General features: G+C 48.3%; 1 protein-coding gene across 2 annotated transcripts in view; it reads right to left on the reverse strand.

Moving 5' to 3' along the window:
* INPP5D (inositol polyphosphate-5-phosphatase D) overlaps positions 1–13,471 on the reverse strand; it is a 123,267-nt gene that overhangs the window by 44,953 nt on the left and 64,843 nt on the right. For both annotated transcript variants that reach the window (XM_047083386.1, XM_047083387.1), the window contains exons 6-9: positions 8,220–8,307; positions 4,098–4,178; positions 3,858–3,929; positions 2,787–2,910 (exon numbers count right to left, since the gene is read on the reverse strand). In XM_047083386.1, coding sequence (XP_046939342.1) covers positions 2,787–2,910; positions 3,858–3,929; positions 4,098–4,178; positions 8,220–8,307 — 365 coding nt within the window. The remainder of the gene's footprint in view (positions 1–2,786; positions 2,911–3,857; positions 3,930–4,097; positions 4,179–8,219; positions 8,308–13,471) is intronic.

Raw genomic sequence — 13,471 nt, forward strand, 5'->3', positions numbered from 1 at the left:
AGTATGTGAATCCAGTCTACCCAGAGCTCCTCGCTGCTGAAGCACCCCGCCTCCGGTGCCAGTTATAGACAAGTCCCTAAACACGCGGCCCCATGGACTGTGTTACCGCAATGGTCTTGAACTCATTTGTTCATTCACCCACTCAGGGATTCACTCAGTATGTATTTATCAATCACTTACTCTGTGGAAGTGTGGCTGTAAACTCTGGGGATTTAGCAGTAAACAAAAAAGCCCCACTTCCTGGCCTCTGTGGAGACCACATTTTTCTGGTGGGCGGGCGTGGGGGGTGGGAATTTATGAGCAACATTGCAAGCGCCTCAGTCAATTGGCAATCCCTGACTATGCACCTGCTGGGTACCTGGTCCTGTGCAGGATTTCAGAGGGTGTAAGATAGGGACTTGGCCCACTTAAGGGAGGGAACTTGTGAACAAGTAATTGTGTCCTGATGTGACTGACAGATGCCATAACAGAGGGTGAGCTGGGCTCCACGGACTGAGAGGACAGGGACCAGGTAGGTGCGGCCCGCAGGCAGTCTGGGCCGGCAGGCTCTGGGCATCCATGCTTCTCCTTCAAAGGCTCATTAACCTCCACTGTAACAGTGCATTCTCGACACGAGCTGGGTTTTCCCAGGGCCGCTCTTCTCCAGCTTGGCTCTTTCACCCATCCCTGATCTGACGGCAACTCTCACACTGCCCATAATCCCAAGGGGTATATTCACTCCTCTAGGAGGTCAACCCATCCATCAGTGCTCTCCGTTCCACAGAACGTCTCCAACTTTTACTTTGGCAGTCAGGGCCCTGTCCACTCTGGGACCCCATGCCCCACTGCTCCTCCCCTTGGGGCCACAAGTAACATGAGATTTCCCTAACACCCTGCTCCGACATATGCCACTCAGTCCTAGTGCCCTCTCCTACCTTATGCTTGGTGAACTCCTATTCATCCTTCAAAGCCCTAGACAGAGCCATCTGTAGTATGAAGCCTCCCTATATATCCCACAACAGAGCTAATCAATTGTCCTTCCAGGCTAACCTTGCATCTGACACACGTTCTAATACGTGCTCACAAGTCAACTTTCCTTCTAAACTGCTACATCTTTGAGGGAGGACTATACTCGGGACTGGTCCGTGGAAGATACTCCAAGGAAAAACGTCCACTGAATTAAACTGACAAGGGTGAACAGTGCTTCCCAGAACCCTCGAGTCTAGAAATTCGAGATCTTTACTTCAAACCCTCATACGCCCCGTGTCTCTGGCCCTGCCTCAACACTGTGACCCCCACTCTGCATGATCATGACAGCCCGTGTCTGTGTCTGTGTCACGACACCCCCGTGTCTAGGGACTTTCTTTTCCTGGTCTTTCCTCACTGCTGTATCCTGCCCTCTCCATCTTCTGCCTTACCTTGGAAGGATGATTAGAACAGCCACGGTGTTTTCACGAGCACCTACTACTTACTATAAGTTGATCTCTTTAAGACTTGTGGCAGCCCCACAGGATGTGTATCCTTATGACAAGAGCACACGGAGAGAGGCACTAGACCGAGGTCACGAGTGGCCAAGCTGGGATTCCAGGCTGGGCTTCTACCGTCTCCCCTGCGCCATCTACGCTCTTCCCCTCCCTGCACCCCACTTCCTGCATGGGGCTGGTCCCCAGACTCCCACCCCACCTGCTGCCCTGAGAGCATCCCTTGGACCTTGGTGCCACAGCCCAGATAGGAGCAAGAGGTTGCAGGCCCGAGCAGGCCCACGTGGGGTTGACCTCTCTCCCCTGGCCTCTGCCTGGGCACTTTGCCATGGGGCCGGTGCTGCTGCTGGGCACAAAGGAAGTGCTCTCAAATGCCTCAGCTCATCTACTCCGCATGACAAACCTAGGAGAAATCCATTATTGTTATTACTATTACTATTATTCCCATTTCACAGATGAGGGAAATGAGGCACAGAGGCCATAAGTAACCAGGCCAACATGACATCACTAGCAAGTGGCAGGGCCTTGATCTACCCGCACTCCTCTCTGTCCCCTTGTGCCCAGCACAGTGTGGCACCAAGCCAGCACTGAATATAGAATCTCCCTTCCTGCCAGTCTGCAGGCCCAGCCGTAGGGGACTCTGGGGGATGTTGCCGTAGGGCTTGGCTGTCGAGCCAAATATCTGCCATCTGAAGAGACAGCTCAGGTGAGTGTTCTTGATGGGTAAGTCTAGAGATCCACGTGAAACATGCCATGAGATGCTGCGTCTGCCATCTCTGTTGATGCTTACTCAGGCCCAGAGCAGTTGGGCGATGCGTCCAGGGTCACACAGCTGCTGAGTGGCAGAGCTGGGATATGAATTTAGGCAGTTTAGTTCCAGAACCCACATGCTTGAGCACATGCTAAACTGGGTCTCAGTCTACGCTACGCTAAAAGATGCTGACTGGTCCGGCAACCCTTCCACGTGCAGGGCTCTGCACGGGGACCGTGCCGTGGCCTTTTGCAACAGCCTGGCTCCTAGTGGGGAAGTGCACATTCACAAAGAAGTGCCCCCCGGCCCCCGCCCGGCGCCGAGCATGTAAGTTCACTTCCCCAGGCTTTGGTGGAAGGCAGTGGAACAGACGGAGGGCCTCGTGAAGGAGGCACATGTGAGGTGGGCCTCGGAGCCGGGCGGGGGACCCACAGGCAGGGTGAGGGGTGGTGAGCATCCTGGCACAGGGGTGGGCGTGCCTGGTGGGACTTCCTCTCTGGCGGTCCGCTACTGACCGGCCAGGCGTAACGGCACCTGCAGAAGGGGAGCGTCACGGGTGTGGGAGGGGGTCTTACTCTTATTGTGGCTGTAGAACTTGTCCTCAGAACCGTCCTTGGACTTCTTAATTATCAGTTTCCCAGACTCCACGTCGACCTTGAGCTGCAGCTTCTGAGGAATCCCCAGGGATTCTGACTTTACCTGCAAGGAGAGGGGAGACGTGGGTCACCCTCTCTCTCTCCAGACTCTCCCGGAGCCTGTGAGCCCTTTGTCCGTGGGGCCGCACAGCCCTTGGCCGCTCCAGCCCTGGTGTCCCGTCGGTGCCATTGGGCTCCTACCTCCCAGCGTCCCTCGCCCCAGAGCCCCAGTCCATGTTTCTGCGGGCAGCCCCCGAGAACCTGGCGAGCGTCGTGTGCACATCAGCTGCTCTGCCAACAGGTTTGGCAGAGGGAACAGGTGAACTACCGGAAACTGATTCATTTCACTGCTTAATTTGACAACACTCATTAATCTGATGTGTCATCTATTCCCAGAAAGGATGTTCATAACAGATTTAAGCTCCTGGGCCTTGTTACAACCAACAATTTAACATTTACTGATAACAATAAGGAAAAAGACAATTGCCTAGGCATGCTCAGAAGCTGGAGATGGAAATACAGAATCATCATCAGGGCCAGAAAGGGCCTTTGGGGCGCATCTCGTCCTGTGTTTTGGAATGTGGGACCAGGGATGGGCTGGCTGCACCGGAATCTGTGTGGATCGTTAAGAAAAATAAATTTCTGTATCTGAGCTCGGAGGTTCTATGTAAGTCACGCTCGGGGAAACCATGGAAATTGTATGTTTTCCTGCTCTTCTCTTGAGGCACTACTTTGCTGCCAGTTTCGGGGGCCCCTTTTTGATGTCACTGACTGCCACGAGTTGGAAGATACAGTTTAAAGCATCTTGGGCCGAGGAGCTCTCCCCTGGGGAGCCTTCCCTGAAGGGGGTTCGCACACCTGTCTGGGTACCAGCTCCACACGTGGCCCTGCCAACCAGCACTCTCAGTGTCGGGCTCCTTGCCTTCATACCGCTGAGCCAAAAGGCTGTCCTTCCACAGGGACCAGAACGGCCCCCGGCTTCCTGGAATACAAGGGCACACAGCCACTCACCTCAAAGGTGACCGGAGGGATGAGGGAACGTCGATGGGGAGACTCAGTGCCTTCATGCAGCAAGGCCTTGACCTGTGGGCATGAATGCACAAGGCTCTTCAGGTTGGGGGGCACAGGGAAAGCAGCGTCTTTGGGGACAGAGTGAAAGGGAGCAGAGAGCGTGCACACTGGGGCATTCTCTAAGCGAAGAGAGGACCAAAGAGAAGCCCAGAGAAGCCGCATCCCGGGATGTCCTAATACCTTGTCTTCAATGGAGGACAGGAGGCTCGTCAGTTGGCTGAGCTTGGCCACCATGTTGACTGGATTGGCCTCACCAGGCGCCTGAGGAAAAGAGCAAGTGGGGACAGCAGTCACAGAGTGTCACCATCCAGAGGCATTCCGCTGGGCCCTTTCCACGCTCTCTCTCATTTTGCTCTCCCCGCCGACAACCCCCTAAGTGCTATCACCCCCCTTCGCAGACAAGAACATCAGCTATGCAGCATCACCTCAACATTATCGTAGCCAAAGAATAAACCTTCATCTGCTTCTCCAATTTCCTGTCACCTCAAGTTGCTCAAAAAACATTCCGGGATTGGCCTTGATTGTTACCTTTGTTCCCCCTACATCTACAGCATTGGTGTTCCTCCTCTACTTCCAAAATATAGCCATCTCACTGCTTAAAACCCACCACCGGGAGAAAATTATTTGAACTCCTTACCCTGCCCTCTGAGGCTCTGTATGGTGACCCTTCACCCCCAGCCGCTCTCCTCCTCACCTGTGACCTGCGCGTGGCCTTGAGCTACACTCCCCGAGGAATTCCCAGAGATGTGGGGGTCACCTGGGAGGACCACCTCCTCACTCATGTCTCAGATTTACAAAGGGGTGTTCGTGGACCACACTAGCTAAAGATGACCATCTCTCTCAAATCACTCTGCTTTGTTCCATATCAATCACCTAGGTCATTCATCTGTTCCTTGTGTTTTCCCTGCTAGAACGGGAGCTCTGTGAGAACTGGGGCCATGAGCATGGCATGCAGGACTAGCACCTGGCCATAGAAGATGCTCCGTGAAGTTGGTCAACACGTACAGGAGGCCCAGAGAGCCGAAGTTCCTTGTCTGAAGTCACATAGCCAGTGAATGGCAGAGCGGGACTTGAATCCATGACCGTCTTGAGACCAAATCCACGGTCTCAAGCGTTTATTCCCAGAACCGACATTTATAAAGCATCTACTCTGAGCCAGATGTGCAGTCACACATGTGGAATTAATGATACCATCCCTGCCTTCCAGAAGCTGGAGGAGAAAATCAGACATGTGTATGGAGTGGAACGAGGGTTATCGCCAACCAGGTGAAATCCTTTTACCTCACCCCTTGCTTAGGAAGTCAGCCGCCCTACACTTTTGTTTGACATCCAATTCCACCCCCCCCCCCACTTTAGTGTACTACCTGTCCCATCACCTCGGCTACCACCCCCACCATGGCCATCACAACTGCCCCCAACCACCCTCATCACCCCCCACAACCCTCAGGACTTTGTCAACACCTCAAACACATCCGATTTGTCAACATTTCTCTTTTGGTTTTGCCCTGCTCCTTAACAAAGCTCAAGGTCAAGCCTCAGGTGGGGTGGGGTGGAGGGGCATCGGTGGGGGTGGTGCAGACCAGCTGATCAGCAGAGGGACAATTCAGGATCCCTTTGTTCCGGGTTGTTTTTCTCATAAAAAATTTAAAAGATAACAGATTTGACCTCCTTCTCTCCTTCTTGGACACTTGGAATGACCTGCTGGCTTCCCGGGGCAGTCACCTTGTGGATTTAGGCTGCTGTCTTCTTCCCCTCTCCTGTCTCTTATGAGGCAGGCTCGGCAGAAACTTACCGAGTGTAAACAAAGCTATTGACAAACTGGGGGTTGGTTCTCAGGACCGAAGGGATTAGCATGATGCCTGCACTTGTGGGTCCCAGCCCGCAGAACATACGGGAGAATCTGAGGAGTTCTGCTGCTGCCAAGCACATTTTAAACGCATCCATTCATCTAATCCTAGCATGAATTGATTCTTCTAACCCTTGTTTTGCGGACGGGAAATTGAGTCACAGTTGGTGAGTCAACTTGTCCGAGGTCACACAGCCAGTATAGACCTGAGACTTTCAAGTAGATCTAGCCCAGTGTTTCTCAGCTGGTGGTGATCTTGCCCCCCAAGGGACATTTGAAATGTCTGGAGACATGTTGGGTTGTCACAACTGGGGGATGCTAATGGCATCTGGTCAGTAGAAACAAGAAGGCGTTAACATCCTACAATACACAGGACAGTCCCCCACAACCAAGAATCATCTGGCCCCAAATGTCACGAACGTCAAGGCTGAGGACATAATTCACAGCTTAGCCTAGAAGTGAGCGAATTGGTCTGAGTGATACCTGCGGGTTCCCATAACTGGCCCAGTTATTTTACTTTGCTTTTTAGTTGCCCTTTTAAAGGGAGGATGTGGGTTCCAGGGTTAACGACTCTCCCTTCTCACCCCGGGCAAAGCTAGGTCTCTCCTAACGCTGAAGTCCGCAGTCATTTTAGTAACGTTGCACCTCCCATCAGTTTTCAACTAAATTCCACACACGGGTCCAGGTGTCCCCAGCAGGTCTCGCCTACCCAAGGAGAAGGGCCTAGTGTCATGTGATCTCGCACAAACATTTCACTTACTCCTTCAAAAACCCTGCAGTATCAGACACGCTATACCCATTGCACAGATAAGGAAACGAAGGGCCACCAGGGGCCCGTCAGATGTTGAGCTCATCTGTTTCTGAGTGTTCTTTCCTCTACTGCTGGCAGCCTTGGAACTTCCTCCTCCATTTGTGAACTTCTGAAGGCAAGAACCACCTCTCTGCATTTCTTTGTGGGTCAGGGTCTCTTAAGGGAGAGTGGGAAGGAGAACCCCCTCTCTCCAACCTCATCTGAGGTTTCTCTCCATCCTGTCCCAGCTCTGTCCTGCAGCACCCCAGCTTGACTGCTGTCACCTTAACTTCCTGGGGGCCTCTACCTCTTCTGGTCCATTTCAAAAATGTGGGCATGGTCTTCGGTTCGAACTATGTAAATGTGAGGGTCTGGCAGGGCCCCTGTTTTGCCTGGATTTGCTTTTACTTTCCCAGAAATTAACGTATCATCCTTCACTTCGAGGAAAGCAAAATCACCTTTTTAAATTTCTGGTGAATTCTTAAGCTGTATAAATAGCACATATACATTTTCTCAGTAAAAAAACCTCTTAGCAAACACTCTTAGCAAACAGTATGGTCAAACCCAAAGTCCCCCTTGGCCTATCCCATTCTCCCTCTGTCCATCCCCCCTGGGGGGTGACTAGACTAGCCCTTTGGGTATAAATCCTTCTGGTCTGATTTCCACATATAGATGTACCTCGTAGTTTATATTGTTTTGCCATTTGCTTTTTTCCCCTAAGACAGCTGCCTACATATAGAACCGGGTGCTTTAAGGATGTGTGCAATTAACATGGTCGTTGCAGATAAACAATGTTTCAGAAACCCCGTTTCTACTCCCAGCTGCACACCAATGAACGCAGAGTCCCTGACCCCAAAAGCCCGGCCAAGCCCTGACTTCACCAATCAACTTTTTGCTCATCTGATAGGCAAGGTTATGAATGTCATTTGCCAGTTACTAATGAGGTAAGGCTAAACAAGTTTTTGTATATATATTGGTCACTCCCACCCCTCGTTAGTAAGAAAGCCTTTTTTTATAACCTCTCCCCATTTTAAAAATAGGGTTGTTTTTACTTCATTATTTGTAAGAAGTTTTTCTTTCTTTCTTTCTTTCTTTTTTTTTTTTTTTAACATATTAATCCTTTGTCCCTTATATTTGTTGCAAGTACTTTCTCTGGAGATGCTGCTTTTGCTTTTTAACTCTGCTGGTAACACCTTTCAATATGTAGATCTTTGCTCCCTAGATGACTTGGCCTTGGCTCCTGCGAGTCTGTGAGCCTGTGTGCGGATGGGGGCAGGGAGCATCTTCACCGTAAGGGGCAAGAGGCAGGATCAAGCATCTAGGCACCTCGTGTTTTTCTTTCTAATAGTTTCCGATGAACAATGATGAGAAAAGGCCGTGCGTACTCCCTTATTCAACACTAACAGGCAGTTCTGCTGAGTATGTAATTTGAAATCTTTACTCAAGTCAAAATCAGGCATCAGGGAAATGCCTTACTGGTGGTACAGGGTCCTGAATCTCCCACCCCCACCGGCCACCCCATGCTCTGGTCCCCCAGCCAACTCAGGGCGGGAGTGGATGGGGGGCTCCCTTCTGAGCCCTGGGGACTCGGGCTACCTTACCCCCCCACACCCCTCACCTCCACCCCAGTTTATCAATCTCTTCTTTCCAACCCCAGAGCCATTACCTGAGGCCGTGGACGGAGGCCAGGGGAGAGCTGCTGGTCAAACAGCCTCTGCAGAGACTCCAGGGAGGGGAGGGTCCGGGTGATTTCGCTGGGAGCAGGAGACAAGGTGAAGGTCAAGGATTAGTGAGGACCCAGGGAAGGCATGGCAGGATCCAGCCAGAGGCATGGCCACACCCAGTCTGGCAAAAGACAAGCCCGGGCAAAGATCCAGGCCTGCCAGTGCGGGCCCCCCTCCCCCCACCAAGACCCCCACTCTTCCCATCCTGTCGCCCACCCTGGGCCAAACCATTGTCGCAATGCGTAGATCCGTAGATCTGATTTACCTCTGGTTAGCCATACTCACAGGCTGCAGATAACTCGAATCTAGGATCGCGAAACTACTATGAAATCACTTAGTAATCCCTGGTTCCCAACCTCGAGTGTTTAGAAGAATTGCAAACACACCCGGGTGTTAAAAATGCAAATTTCTGGGCCCCAACCCGATTTGGTCCAGAATCTGCATTTTAAATGCGTGCCCCAGGGGCTTCCTGTGCTAGCAGTCGTCTGCGCCTTCTAGTTCAAATCCCCTCCCCGCCCCCGAGACGGACGCCTGGAGAGATTTTTTTCATTGTCTAATTCCTTGACAACTCCTACCCATTCTTTGCTCCTGTCTTTTTCTATTGTTTTCACATTGTTTTAAGCACAGTGGCAGACAATTCTGAGTTCTAGTTCTCCGTTATTTCACCCCAAACTTCATGTCTTTACATGTTTAACGCTCTAATGGTGTTGAAATATTCTATCGAGTAAACGTGCCAAAATGAATTGCTAGATACTTGGGTTATTTTGAGATCTTGGCGATTACAAATAAAGGCTGCTCTGAACAGCTTTGTTCCCATACCCTTTCTTTTCTTATTTTCAATTAAATTTGATGATAAACAGAGATTGTGTCTCTTGAGCAGTATTGCTAAGCCTTTGAGTGATGGTACCCATCACGGGCCAGGGGCACTGTCTGAGCCTGCCCATTTGATGTGCTGTCCTCATTCTAGGATTTTCTTCCCCTCTCTCGTTTAGTGGATATAACACTGCATTTCAATATTGATGCATTGATTGCATACCTTTAATTTATTGTCATTAAATATATTTCTACATAGTTGGTTTCTACTGTATTTCTTTTTGTATAAATTGTTTGTGTCCTTTGTCAGTTTTCTGTTGGGAATTTTGCCAGAATTTTTGGACGTTGGTATAAACGTTACCTACTGCTTTGCTTTTTATTTAACCTGGATGTTGCACTTTTTTCCCCATTCTGTTATTTTCATCCTGGGCAGGTTGGATTTCATTGCAAAGTGCTTTATAATTTTTTGTTGTTCTATTTTTCATCTTTTCCTTGGTAATTCTTTGCTTCCCTTAGTTAAAAATTTATCATCAGTATTTACTAGTAAGCAATTATTAGCTCATTTTAATTTGGTTTCTTACTTACTTTTTTTTAAGTTACATTACATATGGGTTTTTCTTGTCGATATTATATTTTTTAATCCCTTACCTCATCTAGATTTTTTTTTTCAACGTTTATTTATTTTTGGGACAGAGAGAGACAGAGCATGAACGGGGGAGGGGCACAGAGAGAGGGAGACACAGAATCGGAAACAGGCTCCAGGCTCTGAGCTGTCAGCAGAGAGCCCGACGCGGGGCTCGAACTCACGGACCGCGAGATGGTGACCTGAGCCGAAGTCGGATGCTCAACCGACTGAGCCACCCAGGCGCCCCTAGATTTTTTTTTTTTTTTTAAATATGGGGTGGAACTAGGTTCATCTTTCTCCGTATTACTATTCAGTTTCACTCAACAACACTTGCTCTGTGTTACATACTTCTTTTGGGCTCATCGAGCATATAAGCTCTTCTAGAATATGGTAGGATTTGTTTCCAGGCTCCATATCATTCATTTAACTACAAATCCAGAGCTCCGCATGTGTACCAGGCAATGCCAAGATGGCAGATTTACAACGTCTCACAGTTTCGGGGATGGTGTTTTAACCTGCTGGTTTTGAAGGCATCACAAGTGGGTCTACTCCAGGGACCAGGAAGGGTGTGGAGGGAACTGACTGGCAAAGCAGAGAGAGGGGAAGGCTGGGCAGGCAGGTTCTGGGTTTCCCCAACCCCTCCGCCAGAGTTCATTCATCTGTTCATGCAGCAGTCTTCCCTTTATTTATCTTTAATATTTATGTATTTGTTTTGAGAGAGAGCGCACGTGAGCAGGGGAGGGGCAGAGAGAGAGGGAGAGAATCTCAAGTGGAGCCTGACACGGGCTGGATCCCACCTCCCACCACGATGAGATCACGACCTGAGCAGAAATCAAGAGGAAGAGGCTTAACCCACTGAGCCACCCAGGTGCCCCAGCAGTATTCCCTTTAAACTATCATTTTCATACAAGAATTCTGGGTTAAAATAAAAAAATTTCCAAGGCACTAATTCTGAACATGTTTTAACGTCAAACAGATGTCCCTCATTGTTCTCCTTTTTAAAAATGTTTTCCTAAAAACACAAATACACATACACAAGCTGAATCCTTAGGGTTTTCTAAGAATGATGCTGGTTTTCCTTCTATTTTTAAACTGTAAAATCTTGACAAATCTGACTGGCTCCCAGATGTGTCTAGAAATGTTGGTTAGGGTCCCTCCTTTTTCTCATCTTACTTTGGCCAAAATTTCCCATACAACACAAAACCAGGTGATAAAGGGCACCTTTTTCTTCTGTTAAAAAAAATTTTTTTTTTTAGTATTTATTTATTTTGGGGAAAGCACAAGCAGGGGAGGGGCAGAGAGAGGGGGACAGAGGATCCAAAGCAGGCTCTGTACCGACAGGCTGATTGATGCGGGGCTTGAACTCAAACTGTGAGATCATGACCTGAGCCAAAGTCAGCAAAGTTGGACGCTTAACTGACTGAGCCACCCAGGTGCCCCTCTTTCGTTAGAATGTTTAATAGAATGATTTTACTGTTTCCCTGTCGAGTGTAATTGGTTTTACATTGACACCTATTGCATTACTAAGGAAGTAGCCCTCTATTCCATTTGTAAAATGCTTTAAAATTAGAAATGACTTTTTTTTTTTTTTAACAGAGAGAGTGAGTGGGGGAGAGGGGCAGAGGGGGAGAGAGAGTGAGAGAGAGAGAGAAGGAGAGAATCTCAAGCAGGCCCAAGCTCAGAGAAGAGGCAGACTTGGGACTCGATCCCACAACCCTGGGATTGTGACCTGAGTCAAAATCAAGAGCTGCATGCTCAACCGAGTTGAGCCACCCAGGCACCCCAGAAATGACTTTTTAAAAATCACACATCTGTTAGGATACTATGCAAATGATTCTTTCATCTTTTAATCTACTAAATGATGGTGTTTTATGTTGACTTTTCTTTGAAGTGAGCTCTTTATCCAAGCCTCCATTTTTCATATTACTAAATTATATATACTAAAACATTACTGGGGCACCTGGGTGGCGCAGTCGGTTAAGCGTCCGACTTCAGCCAGGTCACGATCTCGCGGTCCGTGAGTTCGAGCCCCGCGTCGGGCTCTGGGCTGATGGCTCAGAGCCTGGAGCCTGTTTCCGATTCTGTGTCTCCCTCTCTCTCTGCCCCTCCCCCGTTCATGCTCTGTCTCTCTCTGTCCCAAAAATAAATAAATGTTGAAAAAAAAAATTTTAAACATTACTGAAATATTAAACATTTATATTAATAAATGGATACCGTTTTATTTCAGGCTGCTATCTTGACTATTGTATTTTTCTTGAAGACTGAATGAGGTGATTTTTGCCATTCAGGAATAATTTATAGATTATGGTCCTCATTTGCTTCTTGAAATTTCAAAGGAGGGCACTCATGGTAATTTTTATGTTTCATATTGTATGTAAAATATTTGTTCCATTTAACTATAATATGAAGATCTGTAGCCATGTCAATGTGTATCATGTTCTTTTTTAATTAAAAATTTTTTTTCTTTTTTAATGTTTATTTATTTTTGACAGAGAGAGACAGTGTGGGCAGGGGAGGGGCAGAGAGAGGGGGAGACACAGAACCTGAAGCAGGCTCTGAGCTGTCACCGCAGATCCTGATGAGGGGCTCTAACTCAGGAACCTGCCAGATCATGACCTGAGCCGAAGTCGGACTCAACTGACTGAGCCACCCAGGCGTCCCATCCCCGTGCACTGTATTCTTGATTTGCAAATCTTTAATGCAGATTACTAAGTCTCTTATGCTTCCAAATTTTTTTAAATTTGTTTAATGTTTATTTACTTTTGAGAGAGAGAGAGCATGCACGTGAGCGAGTGGGGGAGGGGCAGAGAAAGAGGGAGACACGCAATCCGAAGCGGGATCCAGGCTCTGAGCTGTCAGCACAAAGGTGGGGCTCAAACCCAACCCAAGACCTGGGAGATCACGAGCTGAAATCGGATGCTCAACCGACTGATCCACCCAGGCGCCCATCTAATATTTAAAATGGTAACTGACTGTTTTCCTAATTTATTTCTGATTTTATTTTGACCATACCCCCTCTAACAGTTGTTGTTATTGTTTATTTGCTAGACAGAGACCTCTTAAAAGACTCTGTGTGGGTCACTGCTGTGTCTCCATCCCTGGAACAGTGCATGACACATACTCAGCACGCATTCAATCTCCGTTCATGAGCACTGAGTAAACACATGTTTCTGGTACTTTGCTGGATGTGGGAAACAGCAAGGCTATTAGGACTTGACCCACGATAACCTTCAAGAGACTCACAGTCTGGATTCAGTTTGTGTGTTTGACTCATCCTACCCCCTTTTTCCTAACAGAGCATCTAAAGCTATGGCTTTTCCTCCAAGTAGTGCTTTGGCTGTGCCGTACAGAGTTCTCCTACGCGGTGGTCTGATTACTCAGTGCCCCCACACTACCCATAAAGGGTACCCCTCGTGTCGGTTCTTTCCTTAATTTAGCTGTGATTTAAGAGGCTATCTGAAAGTGTGCAGATGGTTGGGTGGTTGTGGCTAGTCTTCTTATTTATTTCTATTTTTGTCATGTTGTGTTCTGGGAGTATAGAATGAACACTTTTGCTTTGGGTGTATTCATATCCAGCTGCTCAGTAAGCTGCTGGGCTCTTATTTTTAGGACCACCAGCACTCTAAGATTTCTGGAAAAAAATTCTCAGATCCTTTTTAAAGGAAACACATGTGATTAGAACATTTTTACAAGTTTTTAAAATCTGCAAAGACTCCCTGTGCTCTTTTTATTTTTAAGCTTATTTATCTATTTTGC

Source organism: Lynx rufus, unplaced genomic scaffold (genome assembly GCF_022079265.1).
Source record: "Lynx rufus isolate CCGP_SWC_20201006 ecotype Redwood Valley unplaced genomic scaffold, mLynRuf1.p SCAF_2, whole genome shotgun sequence".
In the NCBI taxonomy this organism is placed as follows: Eukaryota; Metazoa; Chordata; class Mammalia; order Carnivora; family Felidae; genus Lynx; species Lynx rufus.